Below are 18,973 nucleotides of genomic sequence, written 5' to 3'. Positions count from 1 at the left end.
GTTTATTCTCTGAAAAATAATCAGTTGATGCAGCAGCGTTTCATCATCAAGGAGAAGCAAACAGGAAGACTCATACTTCAACATGCATTATTCTTAATTGTAAAAGAGCCAACAACATACAGGGAGAACTGTGGTGCAAATAGCGTACAAAGCTCACGTGGTTACAAAACATTTGAATTCTCTACATTGTACTCATGTGGTTATAGAAATCTGATCATCTATATGGAACACCTCAGCCCATGGTGTAGGATGGAGATGGTAGGTTTATGACAGTGCTCTTCACCTTGGTCATCATGTTTATGCTGTTAGTTATCCCCTGGGATCCAATCCCACTGTCCTTCAAGCCCTGTAGTCCAAACCCCATAGAAATTACAAACAACTGAAGAAAGCAAAAGGTAAATTGAACAAAATGATGGCAAGCCGAGTCAATGGCATGGTAACAATACCTGGAAGGGGAAATGGTCAGGTCCTCGAGCCGGTGCAGAGTTGATCTGAACGGTTCCGGTCTCCATCGCATCGCTGATCATGATCGCTTTGTTGATATCTTTAGTGAATACACATCCCTGAAATGGAAGAATGCATAGATGAATCAGATGCACAATGATATTCATGTTGTAACAAACATCAATGTCCATTTCTATCATGTATGTGAGTGTGCACCTGCAGCCCAAAATTGCTGGCATTGCAATGGTGGATGCCTTCCTCGACCGAGTTGATCCTAATCACAGGCAAGACAGGGCCAAATGGCTCCTCCCAAGCAATCCTCATGTCAGGCCGGACGTGATCCAGTAGCAACGGCCAGATAAGGTTGCCTTCTCTCCTGTACTCCTGACAAAAGGTTGCTCCTTTCTCCTTGGCATCCATGACCAAACCCTCAATAAAATTTGCTGAGGATTCTGTTACAACTGGGGTGATATCAGAGTCAGCCTCAGGTGGCCCAACTGTCAGTTTTGCCAACTTGGCCTTCACCTTCTCTACCACGATATCAGCAACGGATTCCATGATCAGCACCACTTTCACAGCAGTGCACCTCTGGCCACTACGTTGATCATAAGAAATGTCAGTAGAAATCCAGAGTATGATTTGATGCAAATTCAGTTAAGACTTCTGTCCTCGCATAGTTACTAGGGCCAAGCATGGAAAATAATAGAAAAGCAAAAGAAAATGGCACATAAAGATGAAATATGGGTGTATAGAACTATTTAAATAATATAGTATGGTACAAGGATGGAAGCAAGGAAAAGCATATGGCAACATTATCTGATATGCATGATGACACTACTTGGATGCCACACGTCATGTTCTGTTAGCTAAAACTTATCTGAAAGTTTTTATGATTTCCCGTGGCTGATTTCACTTTTTTAAGGAATTGTGGTATCCATATTTTGACATGTCCAAATATCTAATAGATCAAATGAAACAACACGATAAACGTTGTTCTAACCCATAGATCGATCAATCAAATTCATTGTTTAGTACCTGTAAGAGAAGCCTCCTTTTACTATATTTGCTGCCACTAAATCCAGATCTGCATCCTCTAACACAACACAAGCATCTTTTCCTCCAAGTTCCATCTGAAGCGGGACCATTCCAGCCTTCTTTGAAATGGCTATACCAGTATCACCTCCCGTAAAACTACATGGCATAAGTGTTTACTGTTTAGTCTGTGTCTTATTGAATCTGCATATGCCAGAAATAGGAGCGGATGATTATTACCTTATGCAGTTGACTCCAGGATGCATCGTAAGAAAATCACCAATTTCAGAACCTTTCCCGGTGACACAATTGATCAAGCCTTTGGGGAAACCAGCAAGGTGGAAGCAGTGCACCATATGTAGTGCAGCCACCGCTCCCTGGTTGAACAGTAGTACACCATTTAAGTATGTTTTACTTCAAACATAGGCAAGTCTTTTTACATAAAAGAATATATACCTGAGTTGGAGGCTTCAGAACAAGAGCATTGCCAGCAATTAGTGCTGGGCCAATCTTGGAGACTGCTAGGTTGACAGGATAGTTAAATGGTGGGATTGCCAAAACTACTCCAAGAGGTACCTGCATGAATAGGACACTGAATTAGATACCGAAGGAAACAAAATGATGGATCATCAATTTCAGGATATTAAGTAAATTCACTGGAGCATTGATAGTCAAATGTATCAACCATAATATTCATCTTAGGACTCATGAAAATTTTTCTTGAACATACATTCTAGAGCATGCAATAGAGTACATGATACTCAGTTTCAACAATCCGTTATCTTCTAAAGATTAAAAAAAAAGATGATCAGAAAATCACAATCGTTGGAAATTAGTTTCTTGAACAAACCATATCACTGAAAATCCTATTGAAGAAATATAGCAGCATATTCACATCTCAAAACCATCCAGGTATTGATAATTAGTACTAAGGAATAATGACTTTGAAACTATGTTTAATTTAATGCACAGAGTCAGATGGCCAAAGATCTAATCACACTACAATGCTAACAATCTCTGAAAAGGACCCAGGAGCAACAACCATAGCTGAATGTTTTCCTGTCATCTAATACTTTGTTTCTATGAGAAGTATCTAATTTCACGACATCAACGATAAAATGGGCCACGGAAGTTCATTTAGAAAGTACCAGTTACACTTACACACCAAACTCAATGATTAGTTCAAGTTCACCACAGGGCTATTACTATAACTCAACTAAAATAGCAATGAACAAACTAAAGTGGGGATAACTACTGTATACCAATCACAAAGAATCAAAGGTTCACAGAATCACAACCTATATTTTAATTTTTATGCTTCTGCAAATCATTGGAAAATACAAGAATATATTCAGTTGAGAGTTCAGATTTTGAAAACCAGTGGAAACAGGCCTCACAAGTAACCGGCAATCCTAGATTTCCAGTTGAAGACAGTATCAAATACGGAATGGTTTCATTCCAAGCTTGTTTGAGCTGTGGTCGGTCTGGATTACAGCGAATTTTGCCAAAGTTATGGCTAGTCACGTCGACACCTGCCCAATTTTGTTTAACTTTGGCCAAATGAGCACAAGTATCAGAAGCACTTCTTTTATGTTCAATATCCAAAAACTAGACAGATAGAGGAGAAAGATCAGCAAGGGAAAGACACAGACTCAGGGATTTGGTTTTGCTGCAGTCGGTAGTGTGAGTATGTGTCAGCTTCGAGTGGATTTATCCAGGTACTGCAGACTCTACTGTACCATAGTTTACTGTAGTAATGTTACTGTAACTGATAATCTTGACCCTTAAGATGCAGTCCCACTGCATGCCCATCCCGATCAGTGATCCTAGACTCAGGGAGAAGTGCTAATTTCAGAGGTCACCTCATGACGATAAAGAAACCAGAATGACATGGGCTACTAGTACCACTAGCATCCAAGGAATATTCCATAATACCATATTCCATTATACGTGTCAATTAGCTGCATAATTTATATCAACCTCATTTTATCATACAGGTAACACATATTAAAACTTGATTTAGACAGGTGCCTCCAAGGCATCAACTTTTTGTCAATCTGCCAGTCAACAAAGGCCCGTTGATCAATTAACAACAGCCACCAGACACAAACACTGAAATACTACAAGCTTCTTTTTTTTCATCGCTATTTCTAGTCAAAATGAGAGACAGAAACAACATGGCAAACAAACTTAACCGAAAGTCGACTGAATCTAGCAATGCAACACATACCTTGGAGCTCAAACAGTACTTGTTCCGTTCATTGCCCGGGAAGCTATCAGACACCAGCAGCTTGCCTTCCCCCAGTATCCGAACACCCTCCTCAGCTGTGTACGACACCAAATCCCCTGACCTCACCACCTGTCAAAACTCAAAAAACACAACAAGCCATCTTTGTCAGTTAGCTTCGCTTCAGATGAAGAATGGCACTAAAATTCACCAAGTACAAACTGAAATTGCCACTGACTTCAGAGATCGCGTCCTTGGCAGGCTTGGCGATCTCCTTGACGAGGCACTCTGCAATCGGGGTCTTGTGCTCCTTGAGGATGGCGGCCGCCTTGTGCAGGAGCTCCGCGCGCTTCCACAGCGGCGTGCGCGCCCACGCCTTCTGCGCCACCTTCGCCGTCTCCATCACCTTGTTCACCTCCTCCTGGGTGCATGCTGGACACACAAAAGGACCCCCAAATTTTCTCAGCTAATTGTGATATCAGGTTCAAAGTCAACTCGTTTCGCAATTCGTAGCAACACTCGAATTACAGCCGCAAGAATGAAGCCGGCGATGAATCCGAGGCATGTTCTTGCGCCGACAAGATGGGAAATTCACCGGTCACCAAATCAGGGAGCAATTGAGAATCCAAAGGGAAAACCAATTAGGTAAGGGGAGCTATCAGAATTAAAGAAGGCGAGCTCGCACGCAGTTACTCCAGTTAATTAGTGGCGCCGATCAACTTAGCCGTAATTAACTTCGTAAATATCGAAAGGGATGGTCGCCGTCAAATCGTCGATCAATCAATCATATCCAATATCCACCCAGCCGATCAACTATAAGCCGGGAAGGCAATCATCCCACCAGCAGTAGCAGCAGAGTAGTAGCAGCTCAGAGCAGCAAGCATGCAAGCGAAACCCACCTTGCACCCTGTACTGGGTGAGGCGGGTGGTGGGGTTGACGATGGCGACGGACTTGCCGGAGGCCGAGACGCGCCACTCCCCGTCGGCGTAGTACCTGTACACCTCCCCCTCCAGGATCTCCGCGAACACCCCCGTCCCCGCCACCGCCGCCATATCTCCTCCTCTTCTCCGCCGCCGCCGCCGCTGCTGCTAGCTAGTGGCGGTGAGGCACTCGGGCTCGGGGGAGGAGGGAGTGGAGTGGGTGGTGATGGGGGCGCGAGTGGTGGAGAGGGGAGGAGGCGCGGTGGCCGAAGGAGGGTTTAATAGAGCGGAGGAGGAGGAGGCGAAGTGATCGGCCGGGGACGCGTGGTGAGGGAGGTGGGACCCACCGGATTCGGAGGAGCACGAAAAGAGACGAGAGGCGAGGGGGGTTTTCGTCTTCGCGTCCTGTTCGTTTTATTTACTTTTTTTTTCTCGCTCTCTCTTGGCACGGAGCAGTAATATTTATCCCAAAATAATTGTAGCCATAAGTTTTCGCGTCTAACTTTGATCATCCGTCTTATTTGAAATTTTTTTAAATTAACATTTTTGTTGTTATAAGATGATAAAATATGACTAGTACTTTACTCGTGACTTATGTTTTTAATTTTTTTAACAAATTTTTAAATAAGACGAATGGTCAAAATTGGGCACGAAAAATTATAGCTGCACTTATTTTGGAACGGAGGGAGTAAGCTGCTATGGCTGTATCGCTCTCTTGGCGTGGGCGTGTGCGCGTGTGGTTTGGGACGGTGGTGGACTGACTGGTGGTGGTACTGGTGAGAGGCTGAGATGAGAGCTGCCCCCTGCGGCGGACCACGGCCGTGTGTGGTACTGGTGTGCGGGGCTTCACATTTTCGAGCGGTATCATCAGATCATGCGGAATCAGTTAATAAACCGATAAAACCCTATAAAAGCCGAATAAATTCTATAAAAAAATAAAATTCAGTTTGATTTTTTCTTAAAAAAAACTTGATTGGAGAATCGAGTAGTATATGTTTTTATCCGATTTTTCTTAAAACAATATTGAGGCTCACTATGATCCTCTTGGAGTTATTTTAAGAGGAAGATCATTTGTGGTGGTAGGTGGCAAAGTGACAAGTGGCATCAATAGTGGAGATAGCAAGATTGAATAGTCAGCTCGTAGATCATAAAAGGTAAAAATCGAAAGCTTCATAATTTAAATATATAAAGAAAAATGCAATTAAGTATTGATATATGTAGTGAAAGGGCCTGTAATCTAGTGGTTATAAGAGTCTCAGTAGCACCTTAGGTCCTGGGTTCAACTCTCTATGTGAGCGAATTTTCTAGGATTTAATGGTGTTGGATTTGCCGGCCCAGTCTTCGAAAATGCTCTAGAGGTAGGGTTCTTCGTCAATCTCTTCACGATTTGCTGTCCCATTCTTCGAAGATGCTCATAGAGATAGGGTTTGCGTGCGTGTGTTCATAGGGGTGAGTGCGCATGCGTTGTGAGTGTCTGCGTTTTACACAGTATATCTGTAAGTGTGTTCATAGGGGTGAGTGTGCGTTTTACACATTATATCTGTAAGTGTGTTCATAGGGGTGAGTGTCTGCGTTTTACACAGTATATCTGTAAGGAGGCTCCGGTATGTTTTCTTTATGCGTTACTTTTCAAATTTACATTTTGTCCCCAGGGAACCTGAAGTCCCATTTCTCAATCTTTTTTTTTCGTTAGCACCAGCATTCATCTGTTATGTTGGTCTCCTCAGGTCTTCAAGAACACGAGCACCTCTGCAATCCATGTTGCCGGAAGAGCATAGACTCCAGAATGATAAGGGATTCACCAAGGGAACAATGATCAGATCTAGGAGATTCTTATGGATATTATGGATCTGCTTCGCAGATTCCATTAACAAGAATTGATTGAGTGAATCTTGAATTCTATATACTTATACAGTTCATCCTTACCAAATATTTATAATGTTATTTCTCTCTTCTCTCATTAAGGCACATCACCCTAATTATTTCTAACTTTTGGATGATAGATGTATGGTCCAAATTGTCTCTTCTTTGTTCTCTCTTAAAAACATCTAATCTCAATTATTTTTAGTCTCAAAATTGTATCAAATTATTTTAGTTTTAATAATCAAATTACATCTTATTTATACATATTATGCAACTTAATTTTCTACAACAACGCGGCTGGATATTTATCTAGTTCCATAAACAAGTAGTACTACTAAACTGTGTAGATAAGGGGGAAAAATCAAGCATGACCAATGCAGGCCCTTGTGTCTACAGGATTCGTGAATCCCGTAGATAATAAATAACTCACTATGTAAAATAAGCATAAGAGATCTCATCCTCTACGCTGGCAATATTTATTGTCAAGTGATGGTAAAGTATGGCTAAAAACTAAACACACCCTTAAACTTTAGATCAAGGCAACATACAGACGAGGGGAAGGAGATAAAGAAGTTTTAAGACCTTACTGGAGATAATTGACCACAGGTTAGATACATAGAGGTATAGCACACTAAAGAAAAAAAGACATTATATGCTAAGGTAACAATTTCATTGGAATCAAATAATTTTAATTTTGTATCTTGCTCTCCTCTTCTTGATCAATGGTCCATGTTGTAGTATCTCTAGTACCTCTATGTACCACACAAACAACGTGAAACCTCTCTTGAATAATTTGGACGTGGCAGGAGCAGTCCGAGATATCTAATGATTTCTTGGACTGGGTAAATTTGGAGCAGTCTGAGATATCTAAGGGCTAAATTTGGACTCGTAAATTTAGCTCTAAGGACTAGGTCTAGAGTAGAATTGTGGAGTAATTTAAATTCAGCTCTGTCTCTCTAGTTTATTTTGTGATAGCACTTTCTCCAGCTCTACTCTTATCTTGGATGGAGGTAAAATTGTTTAGTTGTGCTCAAACTGCATGAGAGCTGGAGCTGAATCTCTACTAAATATGTCGCAACTCGCAAGTATCTGTAAAAATAAGGCACGAACATGAATTGTGAGGTACTAGGGAAGCATAAAATAGTTCATGAGACAACGTTTGGGGGAGTAAAAAAATAACAAAAGTAGAAGTGCTCGACTTTTAGTTGGATCTATGTGAATAATTGATAACATTGGTTGTTCATATGGTTGGCAATTTACTCATATATTCAGTCCTTTAAATAATGGACAAAGCTTCAAAATAATATCAATAATTGATATGTATAAGTCTATTATATGCTCTCTATACTCTCACGAGCGATATCTTCTGATTTCACATAAACCATTGAGAAACCGATAAAAACCAATAAAATCCCAACAAATATTGTCATAATAAAATTCGGTTCGATATTGACCCAAAAAATGCGAGTAGTTCACGTTTTTTTACTCGGTCCGAGTAGTTCTGGTTTCAACGAGGCTCACACATCCTCACGAGGGGCATAACCGGGCCGTGCGTGCCTCGATCAGGCGGTTACATGAGCTGCCCCAGTATACTTGTCTTGGCCATTGCAACTGCTGCCTGCTCTATTGTTTCTCTGAAACCGGCCGGCTAATCCAAATCGACGTATACATGACATGTCGACCACAAACCGCATATTCTCAGTGCTTAATTAGGGACCATAGTGTGAGAACAACACTACAACCTCAAAGAATACGACATTGATCACATCCCTTTTTGTTCTCAAATCCGAAAATATAAATCACACCCCCTTTTTTCTCCCCCAAACAAGCACACACACCACGCCTAGAATCCAACAACAATGGAGCTTATAAAGACGGGTTCTGATCACTTTCATCTCTTGTACGTACCGTCGTACGGGACCAACACAATTACACAAAGCAAAACAACAGTTCGATCTGTGGCAGCCACACAAGTCCGGGAAGTAAGGCCTCCTTTGATTCAAAGGAAATTCATATGAATTTTAGAGAATTTTATTTCTAAAGGAAATTTTCCTATATAGTCCTTTGAATCAAAGGAATGGATCTTATGGAATCCCATAAAATTCCTATGGAATGTCTAATGCTATGCAAGTTTTGGAGAAATTCTAATATAAGGTAGAACCTCATGGAAACTTTCCTTTGAGTCTTTATCTCTCCTCTAATTCCTGTGTTTTTTCTTCGGTCCAATCTAATGGTCATTCCTGTATTTTTTCCTTTGTTTTGTAATCCTCTGTTTTACACTTGCATTCCTACCAAAATCTTACGTTTTTCCTATTCCTACGTTTTCTCATTCCTATGATTCAAAGGGCCCTAAGAATACAGGTGCAGCAGCCCAACCGACTCGGACCACCGGTGGGCGGTGGCCACAGCCCACTACTGCCTTTGCTCGCTGCCGTTCATGGCGCCGGCGGCGTCCACGTCGTCCCGATTGGGACGCGGCCGGCCGGGCGCCGTGAGCGGCAGCGAACCACCCGCGATCGCGCCGTGCACCCGAATGCCAATAACTCTTTTGGTCCAAGCCGTAGATAGCTGCAGGTCTCGTGACCAACCCGAAGAATGAGATTGCCACCTGCTGTGCCCTGCAGCCAGGTAGGAGTACAGATTTTTCAGTTGCGTAGTCGCATCGGCAGCCGGTCGGGCAGCCGGCTGTTGAAATGAATGATCCAAACGTTTGATGATTCTTCACATGAAAAAGGCTAACACCAGCAAACCAAGGGGCACCTACCCACTGTCTGAATTACTTTATCCGTCCCACAAAAGATCAAGGGGTATTTACAAATTTGTCATCGGTTTTTCTAATATTGCAAGGATGCAACTCGAATGATAATTCTAGTGGCATTTTTGTAATTTTCTGGTGATAATTTTACAATAACGATTTAAAATAGTGGTAAATTTGTAATTGCCCTAAAAGATTCAATCTAGAAGTTTCGTCCAGATTTATTATAATGGATTATGTTAAATTCAATTTTAGATTAATTTTTTTTTGGATGGAAGAAGTGTACTCCACTTTATTACTCCTTGTTACTAGTAGCACCAGAAAGAAGTGGCAGGTTGATCGCTCGGGCACTTTGCTGGCTGCTGCTAGTACAGGTGTTGAAGTGTAGGTACAAGTGTTGAAGTGTAGGCACGGTCGTGTGATCTGTGTGCTGAATCTTGGACTCGTCGGTAGCTCTGCTCAGCTTCAGCACGCTGGAAAGGGAAGCAGCCAAGCCAAGGCAGGTCTGCAGGTGGTCTGTCTGTGGATCGCTGAGCAGTACATGACCATTGATCTCGATTCTTTTAAATGTTCCTCTCTGTGGATCGGCACGTACCTAGCCCAATGTTTTCCCGGTTGCTGCATTAATAATACTCCCCTGTGCACTGTGGGACTTACCAGATTTAACTCTGTGGGAGCCTGATGTTTCCATAACGTTGACTCTGGGAGTTCATTTAACATCCCTTACCTAGTATTACGTTAATATATTGAAAAACAGCCCAAAACTCTAAAAAAAAAACTCTAATACCAGGTATAACACACCCTCAATTCTTAGAACCTTTCGATTTAACCCTAATGGTCTAAACCAACGTGGTTTTTAACTGTGGTGTTGACATGACAATCCATTCAACATCAAAACAAATAAACAAAGATGGGAGCCACACGTCAGCGGCAACCGTACATCCTTCTCTACTACTGAGGCCTCGACATTATGGCCTAGTCCACCACCAAAGATAGCACCCTACAACTAGGAGGGATGCCGACTCTACCAGCAGGCTACATGGTTGTGGACGTGCTCTCCACCAGATTAACTCCTTCCTTCATCATGATATCCCTTAGAGTAGTGTTGCCCTTTACCGTATCAGGCTGATGCAAGCCCTCCATCACGGATCAACGCCACCATCTGCTCGCCAGATCAACGCCGCCGCACAATCCCTGCCGCTAGATCATTACCCCTCCCTCTTTCTATGATGAGATGGCTGGTCCTCAAAGAGGAGCCCCGTTGACAGTGGTGGCTATTCGGGAAGAGGCGAAAAGCCCACCAACAGTAGGTGGTGGGTGCAACGGGACTACGGGACTGTGAGGAGAGATCGAGAGAAAATGGAGGAGGTGGAGAAAGATGGTCACTACAAGGTGGGTTCTGCTATATTTTAAACTTAAAGGTTGATTGGGCCACCATGTCAATGCCACGTAGGCAAAAATTACTTTGGTTGAGACCGAGGGTGTGTGTGCGCTGCAAGAAGGGGGGTGGTTTAAATATAATTGTTTTAAAAGTTAAGGGTTTTGTTATATCCGATTTTGGAGTTAAAAGGACGTTTTTTTGTTCATGCAAACGCAATAAGTTGAGTGGGTAAAATGGACTTATCCCTATAGAGAAACTACCTATTCATTGGGCCATCCTATTATAGAGAACATTACATTTCAAGAAGGAATTAGTTTATTTTGCCTCCCTCAACTCATGCCACTGGTTGAATCACATCCTTTAACCATAAAACCAGATATAACTCGTCCCCCAACTCCTAAAACCGTTGCAAATCGACACCCCAAGCAGTTTCGAAGGTGGTTTCGTCCGATGTGGACCCACTTGTCAGTGCCCTGCACCTCATCCCATCTTCTCCCTCTCCTCCCGCCCTCTCTCTCTTTCATCTCTTCATCTTTTCTCACCTTTCATTAGTATAGAGGCAGGATGGTGGCGACGGCACACGGGGGAAGAGCTTGGCAGCCAGCTGGCCGCGCATGGAAGGAGGAGCTCGTCAGCCAACCGCAACGCGTGTGGGGAGGAGATCATCAGCCGTCGGTGGAGTTTTGCGGGCCTGTGGCGACAATGGACGTCGAGGTGGTGGTGCTGTGGTGACGCCATCCCTGCCCTCTCCTACCCTCTTCCCAGCTCGACTCAGTGTCGTCGCCTCCCCTTTCCTCTCATCCCCTCGTCCTAGCTCGAGCAGGGCACCAAATCTGGCCGTTCAAGCATGGGTGGGGCCTTGACAATGGCAAAAAAGAAGGGGTCCGACATGGTGGCGGCCGGAACCCTCGTCAATCTCCTTCGTCGTCAGATGGTGAAGCACCTCGATGACCATCGCTGTCCTCTGCGCCCCCTTCCATCGTCCCTTATCGCCTCAGCCTCTATCTCGGTGGCGGCACCGGAAACCGGAGACGGTAAGAACGGCGTTGCCACCGAGGTTGGCAAGGCAAGCGCACACCCTCGCTGTTTACTTGCATGGATGCCGACAAACCTTCTCCAGCTGGACCAGCCGGCTCGCTCATCCCATCACGCGGAAGCGCGGCGAGGCTAAGGCCGGCATGGTGGTCGTCCAAGCCCCCCATGGCGAGCAGCGAGAGCGCGGCGAGCGCCACGAGGAGGAGCCGCGCCAAGCCGTATCCCATCCCTCTGTGGTGGAGCTGATCAGTGGGCCCCACCATTTTCATTTTTATCCTTGTCACTTACATGTGGGTCCCACAAGCTGATTCAGCCAGTCAACAGGGTCAAAGATACCATGTCGGACGAAACCGCCGGGGAGTCGATTTGTAACAATTTTGGGACTTAGGGATGAGTTATATCCGGTTTTGCGGTTAAGGGATGTGATTCAATCAGGGCATAAGTTGGGGGCTTCCTAGTTGGCGCGTGCGCGCCGGCAACGCGCACGCAGCCCCTAGGGTAGGTTTTCTTTTTTTTTTCTTTCTATTACTCTTTTTTTCACTTTCGGATTTTTATTTTTTTTTGTGGTTTTTTTTATCGCGTATGCCGGTGGATTTTTTTTCGATGAGTATATCTAACGTAACTAACATGTTAGTTTTAGATAACGACGGTAATTAAGATAATACTTTTTTTCTAGAAGATATTTTTAAGTAACAGATTGAAAAAAAATCTATGTGTGAAGTCAAATTTTGAAAACTTTCAGTCTATATTTAAAAACTTTTCAACTCGGAAATTGAATTTTTGAAGCCAAAATTTGAAAACTTTCAACTTTTCATCTCAAATTTGAAAAAACTTTCCACTAGGGTTTAAAAACTTTCAACTCGAGATTTTGAAAACTTTCAACTCGGGTTTGAAAACTTTCATGTCGAGATTTTGAAAACTTTCAACTCGAGATTTTGAAAACTTTCAACTCGGATTTAAAGACTTTCAACTCAGGATTCTGAAAACTTTCAACTCGGTTTTGAAAACTTTCAACTCAGGATTTTGAAAACTTTCAACTCGTGTCGACGTTTGATGTCGCGATTCTGGTATTTGCACAGTATGGGGATCGTTGGTACCAGGATATATGCGAGACTTAGGTAAAAGAGACAGAGACGAGAATTTTTATACAGGTTCGGGCCCCTGAATTATCAGGTAATAGCCCTACATCCTGTTGGCCGAAGCCGGTCGTTGCTCTTATTCACCATAATCACACTAGTACAATATTTGAGGTAGCCTATCTATCTGTTGTCGATATAGCGGCTTGAAGTATCATCACGTAGTCGACAACAAAGTGGTCTTCCTCCTCAAATTCGTGTCCGGCGAGATCAAAGACAGTGCTATGTCTCTCCTGACGGTATCCGTAGGCACCGTAGGGGACTAGCCATGTTTATCTCTGAAGTCAATATCCGGCGTCTTGTCTTGGCGTATGTTGGCTTATGTTGTTCCGTGTATGTTGATTGTGTCCTCTCTACTCCTAGGGGGCCTTGTATTTATACCCATAGGTGTCCCCTTGTCCAAGTAGAACTAGGGAAACCAATATGGATACAATTGGAGTAGTCCTTGTCGTTTCCATGTAGAAGTCTATTCATCCTTCCTTATGCGGAACTCTTCCTATATCCGAAAGTTGTTTCCGTATAAGATATGGTATGTGGTGGGTCCTACCGAGATTTAGTCAACTACTATTAGGTATGTGGTATCCATAACCCTGACAACTCGGGTTTGAAAACTTTTAACTCGGATTTAAAAACTTTCAACTCAGGATTGGAAACTTTCAACTTGAGATTTGAAAACTTTCAGCTCGAGATTTAAAAATTTTTAAGTTAATTTTTAAAAACTTTCAACACAAAACATTTAAAAAACACGTGTTGTTGGAAGATTAAAAAAAAGTAATAAAAAGCGGAAAAAATCACGGAAAAAAGAAGGCGAAATTTTTTTCTAAAAGTAATCGAAAAAAGGAAAGGAAAGGAAAAAATCACGGAAAAAAAAGAAAAGCGAAAAAAAAAAAGAAACGCTGTCCCCGCGCGCGCTGGCGCTGGGCTTTCTGGGCCTAAACGCGCGCCGCCGGCGCACGCGCGTGAATTAGCTCTCCCGCATAAGTTGAGCAAGGTAAAATAGACTTATCCCTTTCAAGAATGGATCCTAGTACAGACCAAAAAGCCACGGCCCATTAACGCATGCGACCTTAACCGCGCTGCATCCAAGTCGCCCATCATGCATCCTACGGTCTGCACACCAAGCTTCGACGTGTCCGTGCCACGTGCCGTCCCTCCATTCGCCCACTACACGTGGAGGGGCTCTGGGCCCCAGTCCCCAGCGACCCAAACGCGTATAGCTTCCCCACTTCCCCCATTCTCCACGCCCACGGAGACTCCTCCTCCTCCCCCCGTCCCCGACTCGGCAAAATCCCGATTCCCAACGGCCGCGACACGCACACGCCCACCCCACGCCCGCCGCGCGCGCGAGAGAGATCGAGATCGACCGCCACCGTGAGCGCCTCGCGCTTCCCCGCCCGCGGCCACGGCACCGCCGGCCTCAGCCGGCGCCGCCTCCGCAGCAGCCAAGAGGAGAGGCACAGCCAGCTCCGCCTCCTCCGCCTCTTCGACGCCTTCATCCTCCTCGCCGCCGCCGCCGCCGCATCCGCGACAGGGGTCCCGTAGCGCGGCCGCCGTCGCGATGGCCGCGTCCGTTCTCGCGCTCGCCGTCGCGTTCCTCCTCGGCGCCAGCGGCTACGGGGTCGACAGGGGCGCCGCGGCCGCCTCCCCGGCGGCGGAGGGCGTCGAGGTTTGCCTCCTGCCTCCCCCCGATCTCGAGATCTGCGAATTTTTTTATTTATTTAGGGGTTCGGGTGTGATCTGGATCTGTGTGGTGGCGTTGCAGGTGGCTTATGGGAGCACCATCAAGCTGATGCACGAGAAGACGAAGCACCGGCTGCACTCGCACGATGTGCCGTATGGCTCAGGCAGCGGCCAGCAGTCCGTCACTGGCTTCCCCGAAGTCGATGATTCCAATAGCTACTGGGTGCGTCTCATTCTGTAGATCCGTAATTCCTCTCGTTCATGTTATAATAGGGCTCTTGATTTGATCCCTACCTATTTGTACAAGCCAACATGTGATTGAACCAACCATTCAATATTGATCTGAATGCAAGTATCTACTCACATTAATAGATTTTTTTCTATGGTACACATTGATTTGAGTTCAGTGTGCAAATATGCTTGGGAGTTGTGACGGTTTAAAAATGTGCTCAACAGTGTTGATTTGAGGGTGTAGAATCCTGCTGGCAATAGAATATCTAAACACTAATTATCAAACTGAGATATGTAAGCAATGGCACCTATATTGTTCAAATTATGGAAACTGCCCAAAAGAATTTTTGTGTATTTATGTAGTTACTGCTATTATATGTGTAGGATGATGGATCACATCTCAACCCCAAATAACAAAACTTTATTATTTATCGTCTGAAGAATTAGCAGTTACATTCTGAAGTGAATATGATTGCCATTCAAGTAGTGAGTAGTCCAATCAGACATAATCAGGGTTCTGATGCTATTTGATTACTTGTATATCTGCAGATCGTGCGGCCCTCTCCAGATTCATCAGCTAAACAGGGTGATGCCATTGAAACCGGTAGCATCATCAGGTTGCAACACATGAGGACACGGAAATGGTTACATAGCCACTTGCATGCTTCACCATTATCCGGTAACCTAGAGGTTGGTTCAACATGAATATCCCATGTGATATCTGGCAACATTTAGTTCCTAAAATTTCATAGGACCTCAGTTGTTATATTCTGAGTTTATTTTTTCCCAAAAGCTTGAGTGCTCTTCAAACTGATTGAGCTCTCTTCAAATGATTATCAGTAATAGTACATGGGATTAGAAGACCTACTTTATCCTTCCCTATCTGTGGACATATTGTGTCTAGCTGATCTCATATTGTTGTACACACCAGCTGAAAGATGACAGCGTATCTGCCAATTTGATATGTATTTTATCCGAAAACAAGAACACAAAACAAGAAGCAATAGTACATCATTCGGCCATCCACTGTCTGGATTTGCTAATGTTCATGAATTACATGGCCAACAGTGCCTAGAATTGCTTGCAACTAATGAGACTAAAACTACCATTAGTATATCTTCCATAGTACGGTGCTTTGTTAACTTGAATAACCAGTAGTTGTTGCTGTCCTTGTTTTAGAGCTAATTTTGTCCTGAAGTTTGAACATTGCTGATCTGAAGCAAAGTGGTTTACAATGGTCACACCACATTACAGTGCATGTTAAGTATGAGTATGTCAGGATTAAGTATGTTACGAATATATATCGATTTATCTTACTGTGAAGAAATTACCGTACTTATTAGTTCACTGCTAAATTAGGATAATATTGCAAGTTCTATGTCTTGCGTTTCTTTTGCATTATCTTCTCAAATATAATCCCTGAGGTTTGTATGTGTGATTTTACAGGTTAGCTGTTTTGGTGGGGATGGACAATCAGATACTGGAGATTATTGGAGGTGCAATTACTTAAGGCTCACAATATAAATGCCATTTGGTTGGTTAGTATGGCTTAGTGGATTTTTTTTTTGGGGTGTCCTGCAGGCTGGAGATTGAGGGAGGTGGAAAGCTATGGAAACAGGATCAGAAAGTAAGACTCCGACATGTTGATACTGGAGGTTATCTGCACAGTCACAACAAGAAGTACAACAGGCTTGGTGGTGGGCAGCAAGAGGTGAGTTTAGTAAATGGTTTATTTCCTGCCTCCAGATTATGAGTAAGTGTTAGATGGTAGATTAGCAGAAACAAACTAATCCTAGATCATTACACGGTTATAGTACAAGTATGGTATTGCAAAAACTTTATAGGGATATTTGAGTGACTGGGTTTGTGGATGTGACATTTTTACTTAATAGTTGGTATGAACTTTTAGTTAATTCAATGCATATTGTATCTATCACATCTTTTTATTAGTTACCGTGTATTGTACTCGCTCTGTCCAAAAAAAAAAAAACTCAAATCTAGAGGGAGTATGTATTAGTTGGAACAAAGTAAAAAAAAAAAGCATATCATGTAGGTTTGCTACCATATGTGAAAACAAAATTCTCTAGGTACCAAGTGTGATTTGGTTGGAAATTTGTTTGCTAAGTTGTAGCATTTATCTTGCAGGTATGTGGCGTTAGAGAGAAGCGAGCTGAAAATATTTGGTTGGCAACAGAGGGCGTCTACCTTCCCGTTAACAAAAGCAAGTAAACTCAACATTCCCATGGGTGCGTCCAAGGTTAACATAGCACCAGAATTTTACTGACATTTTGTTCTGCTAATGCTTTTAAATTTAAAGAAGGGACCTAAACCCTGAGTCCCGAGTATTTTGTTGGTTATAGATGACGATGTGCAGAAAATGAGAAATATACAAACGTTTCATGTAGCCAATTTACTTTCTAATATTCAGAACGACAAGCTGTTGTATAATTTGTATTTGCTCTTCATGCTGACGCTAGCAAGCACACCTATCAACTATGTTTGTTTACTATTAAGCTAAGTGCAATTATGTTAAGCTTGGTATAAGTCTGGAATTATACGCAGGATGCTGACCCAGGGTTTGTGACCCACAAATATAATACCACCTGCAGTGGGTAATCTGGAGCTTTTCTTAGGCTGTGTTCTTACCTTTAAGTTCCCAACCTATCTCCCTCGTTTTCCGCGCGCACGTTTTTTAAACTGCTAAACGATGTGTTTCTTTGCAAAAATTTTCTATATGAAAGTTAAAAAATTCCAATTAATCTATTTTTTTAAAAAAAGCTAATACTTAATTAATCATGCAATAATACATGTTTCGTTTTGCGTACCGGGAAGGAGATTCCCAACCCCTCCTCCCGAAAGCAGCTTCTGTGTTTGCTACGGGAGGATGGGAACATGTATAGTGCGTACGGAAAACGGAGTAATCTATTAACACGTGATTAATTAAGTATTAGCTATTTTTTTTTCAAAAATGAATCAATATGATTTTTTTAAAACAACTTTCGTATATAAACTTTTTTAAAAAAACGCACCGTTTAGCAGTTTGAAAAGCGTGTGCGCAGAAAACGAGAGGAAAGTGTTGGGAACACCCCCTTGCAAACACACCGTTTAGCTGTTCTTTCTGAAAGATACGTGGCTAGCTGTTCCAGTGCTCCTACAAGAAATATCGTAAGATCCAACAGGCTGTGGCAACAAAGGAGTTGCCTCTAGGCAAAGATCAGTGTGTCGAGAAGCTTTCAGACCACTTCACTCATGTCTAGCTCCTTTTGGTTTCACAACCCGATAACTCCTAGTTGAAATGGCAGAGAAGACTTGCGAGTGCTATATTGAGCAAACATCAAACTTGGGTACATCTTCAGGGTCTCAAATCGACTCGCTGTGGCCACATTTTGCATTTCTTATTTATAATATAAACAAAAGTAGGCAAACATGGACAGTGTTTAGGCCCTCTTTGATTAGGCTTATAAGCCAACTTATAAGTCGAAAAGTCTAAGCCAAAATAAACAAGTAGCTTTTTCATTTGGCTTTTTTAAGCCATAAGCCACTCTAACACTATTAAGCCAAAAGCTAGGTTGGAGAAGCTTTTTTTGGCTTATATGAGATAGATGTATGACTCCACCACTAAACTTAGGACATTAAATCCACTGGCTTATAAATCATATAAACCAATAAGCTGACTTAAAAGTCTAGGCCAATAAGCCTAAGCCTAAACAAAGAGGGCCTTAAGAGACCAGACATTTGTCTTGACAGTACATATCTGACTAGGTGTACCGACCAATCATGCATACACTGGAGTAGCTTTGAGCAAAAGCTCAGTTCGGCGATGCGCAGTGACCCCATATGTTTCTGTAATATCTAGCTCATATATGCCTGTTCCATTAGGCAAATTCCAATCAAAATGATAAAGAAGGCTTGCGAGTATAATCTCCAAACAACAAGTTTTTTTCAAAACAAAAGCAAAACAAGATCACACAATATCTCATTGAAACGAAATCACACAACAAAATGATTGGCCACTCAAACTGCACCAGTTGGATCAAGATCTAATGTGCATACTCTTAAATTTGTAGCCATTGGATCAAGATCTAGCATACATAGTCTTTATTTCACTAATCTAGATTTAACTCTCTCATCCGCTCTTTTCCTCCAAACCCTAGCCACCAACATATAGTTTTACGATAAATGGACTAGGCACGTGCATATGTTGATGAATGGGTGAATTTGGATGAATGCGAATGTGTGTATGTTGATGATGGATATGGAATTGAATA

The 18,973-nt window shown here is 42.9% G+C and overlaps 2 protein-coding genes across 2 annotated transcripts; one reads left to right on the top strand and one right to left on the bottom strand.

Annotated features, from left to right (window-relative positions):
* Window positions 1–73: 73 nt before the first annotated feature.
* LOC4345685 (NADP-dependent glyceraldehyde-3-phosphate dehydrogenase) lies at window positions 74–4,876 on the bottom strand. The gene is made up of 9 exons (XM_015794766.2): window positions 4,603–4,876; window positions 3,942–4,135; window positions 3,707–3,835; window positions 1,933–2,052; window positions 1,717–1,853; window positions 1,480–1,635; window positions 661–1,039; window positions 447–563; window positions 74–346 (listed from the first exon to the last, which is right to left on the bottom strand). The coding sequence occupies exons 1-9, from the start codon at window positions 4,754–4,756 to the stop codon at window positions 233–235; spliced, it is 1,500 nt and encodes a 499-aa protein (XP_015650252.1). The 5' UTR covers window positions 4,757–4,876; the 3' UTR covers window positions 74–232.
* A 9,160-nt stretch (window positions 4,877–14,036) lies between these two features.
* On the top strand, window positions 14,037–17,249 carry LOC4345684 (stromal cell-derived factor 2-like protein). The gene is made up of 6 exons (XM_015793010.3): window positions 14,037–14,460; window positions 14,557–14,697; window positions 15,255–15,395; window positions 16,152–16,201; window positions 16,287–16,416; window positions 16,851–17,249. Exons 1-6 carry the CDS (start codon window positions 14,353–14,355, stop codon window positions 16,932–16,934), a joined length of 654 nt encoding a protein of 217 aa, XP_015648496.1. The 5' UTR covers window positions 14,037–14,352; the 3' UTR covers window positions 16,935–17,249.
* Window positions 17,250–18,973: the final 1,724 nt, after the last annotated feature.

The sequence above is a fragment of the Oryza sativa genome, chromosome 8 (assembly GCF_034140825.1).
Source record: "Oryza sativa Japonica Group chromosome 8, ASM3414082v1".
In the NCBI taxonomy this organism is placed as follows: Eukaryota; Viridiplantae; Streptophyta; class Magnoliopsida; order Poales; family Poaceae; genus Oryza; species Oryza sativa.
This window is presented reverse-complemented; position numbering and strand designations above follow the sequence as displayed.

Coding starts and splice junctions, on each gene's coding strand:
- LOC4345685 (XM_015794766.2), bottom strand. CDS start 4,756: ATGGCGGCGGTGGCGGGGACGGGGGTGTTCGCGGAGATCCTGGAGGGG. Junction 4,136..4,602: donor CACCCAGTACAGGGTGCAAG/GTGGGTTTCGCT, acceptor TTGTGTGTCCAG/CATGCACCCAGGAGGAGGTG. Junction 1,636..1,716: donor CCTGGAGTCAACTGCATAAG/GTAATAATCATC, acceptor TATGCCATGTAG/TTTTACGGGAGGTGATACTG.
- LOC4345684 (XM_015793010.3), top strand. CDS start 14,353: ATGGCCGCGTCCGTTCTCGCGCTCGCCGTCGCGTTCCTCCTCGGCGCC. Junction 14,461..14,556: donor CGGCGGCGGAGGGCGTCGAG/GTTTGCCTCCTG, acceptor GTGGCGTTGCAG/GTGGCTTATGGGAGCACCAT. Junction 16,202..16,286: donor GATACTGGAGATTATTGGAG/GTGCAATTACTT, acceptor GGTGTCCTGCAG/GCTGGAGATTGAGGGAGGTG.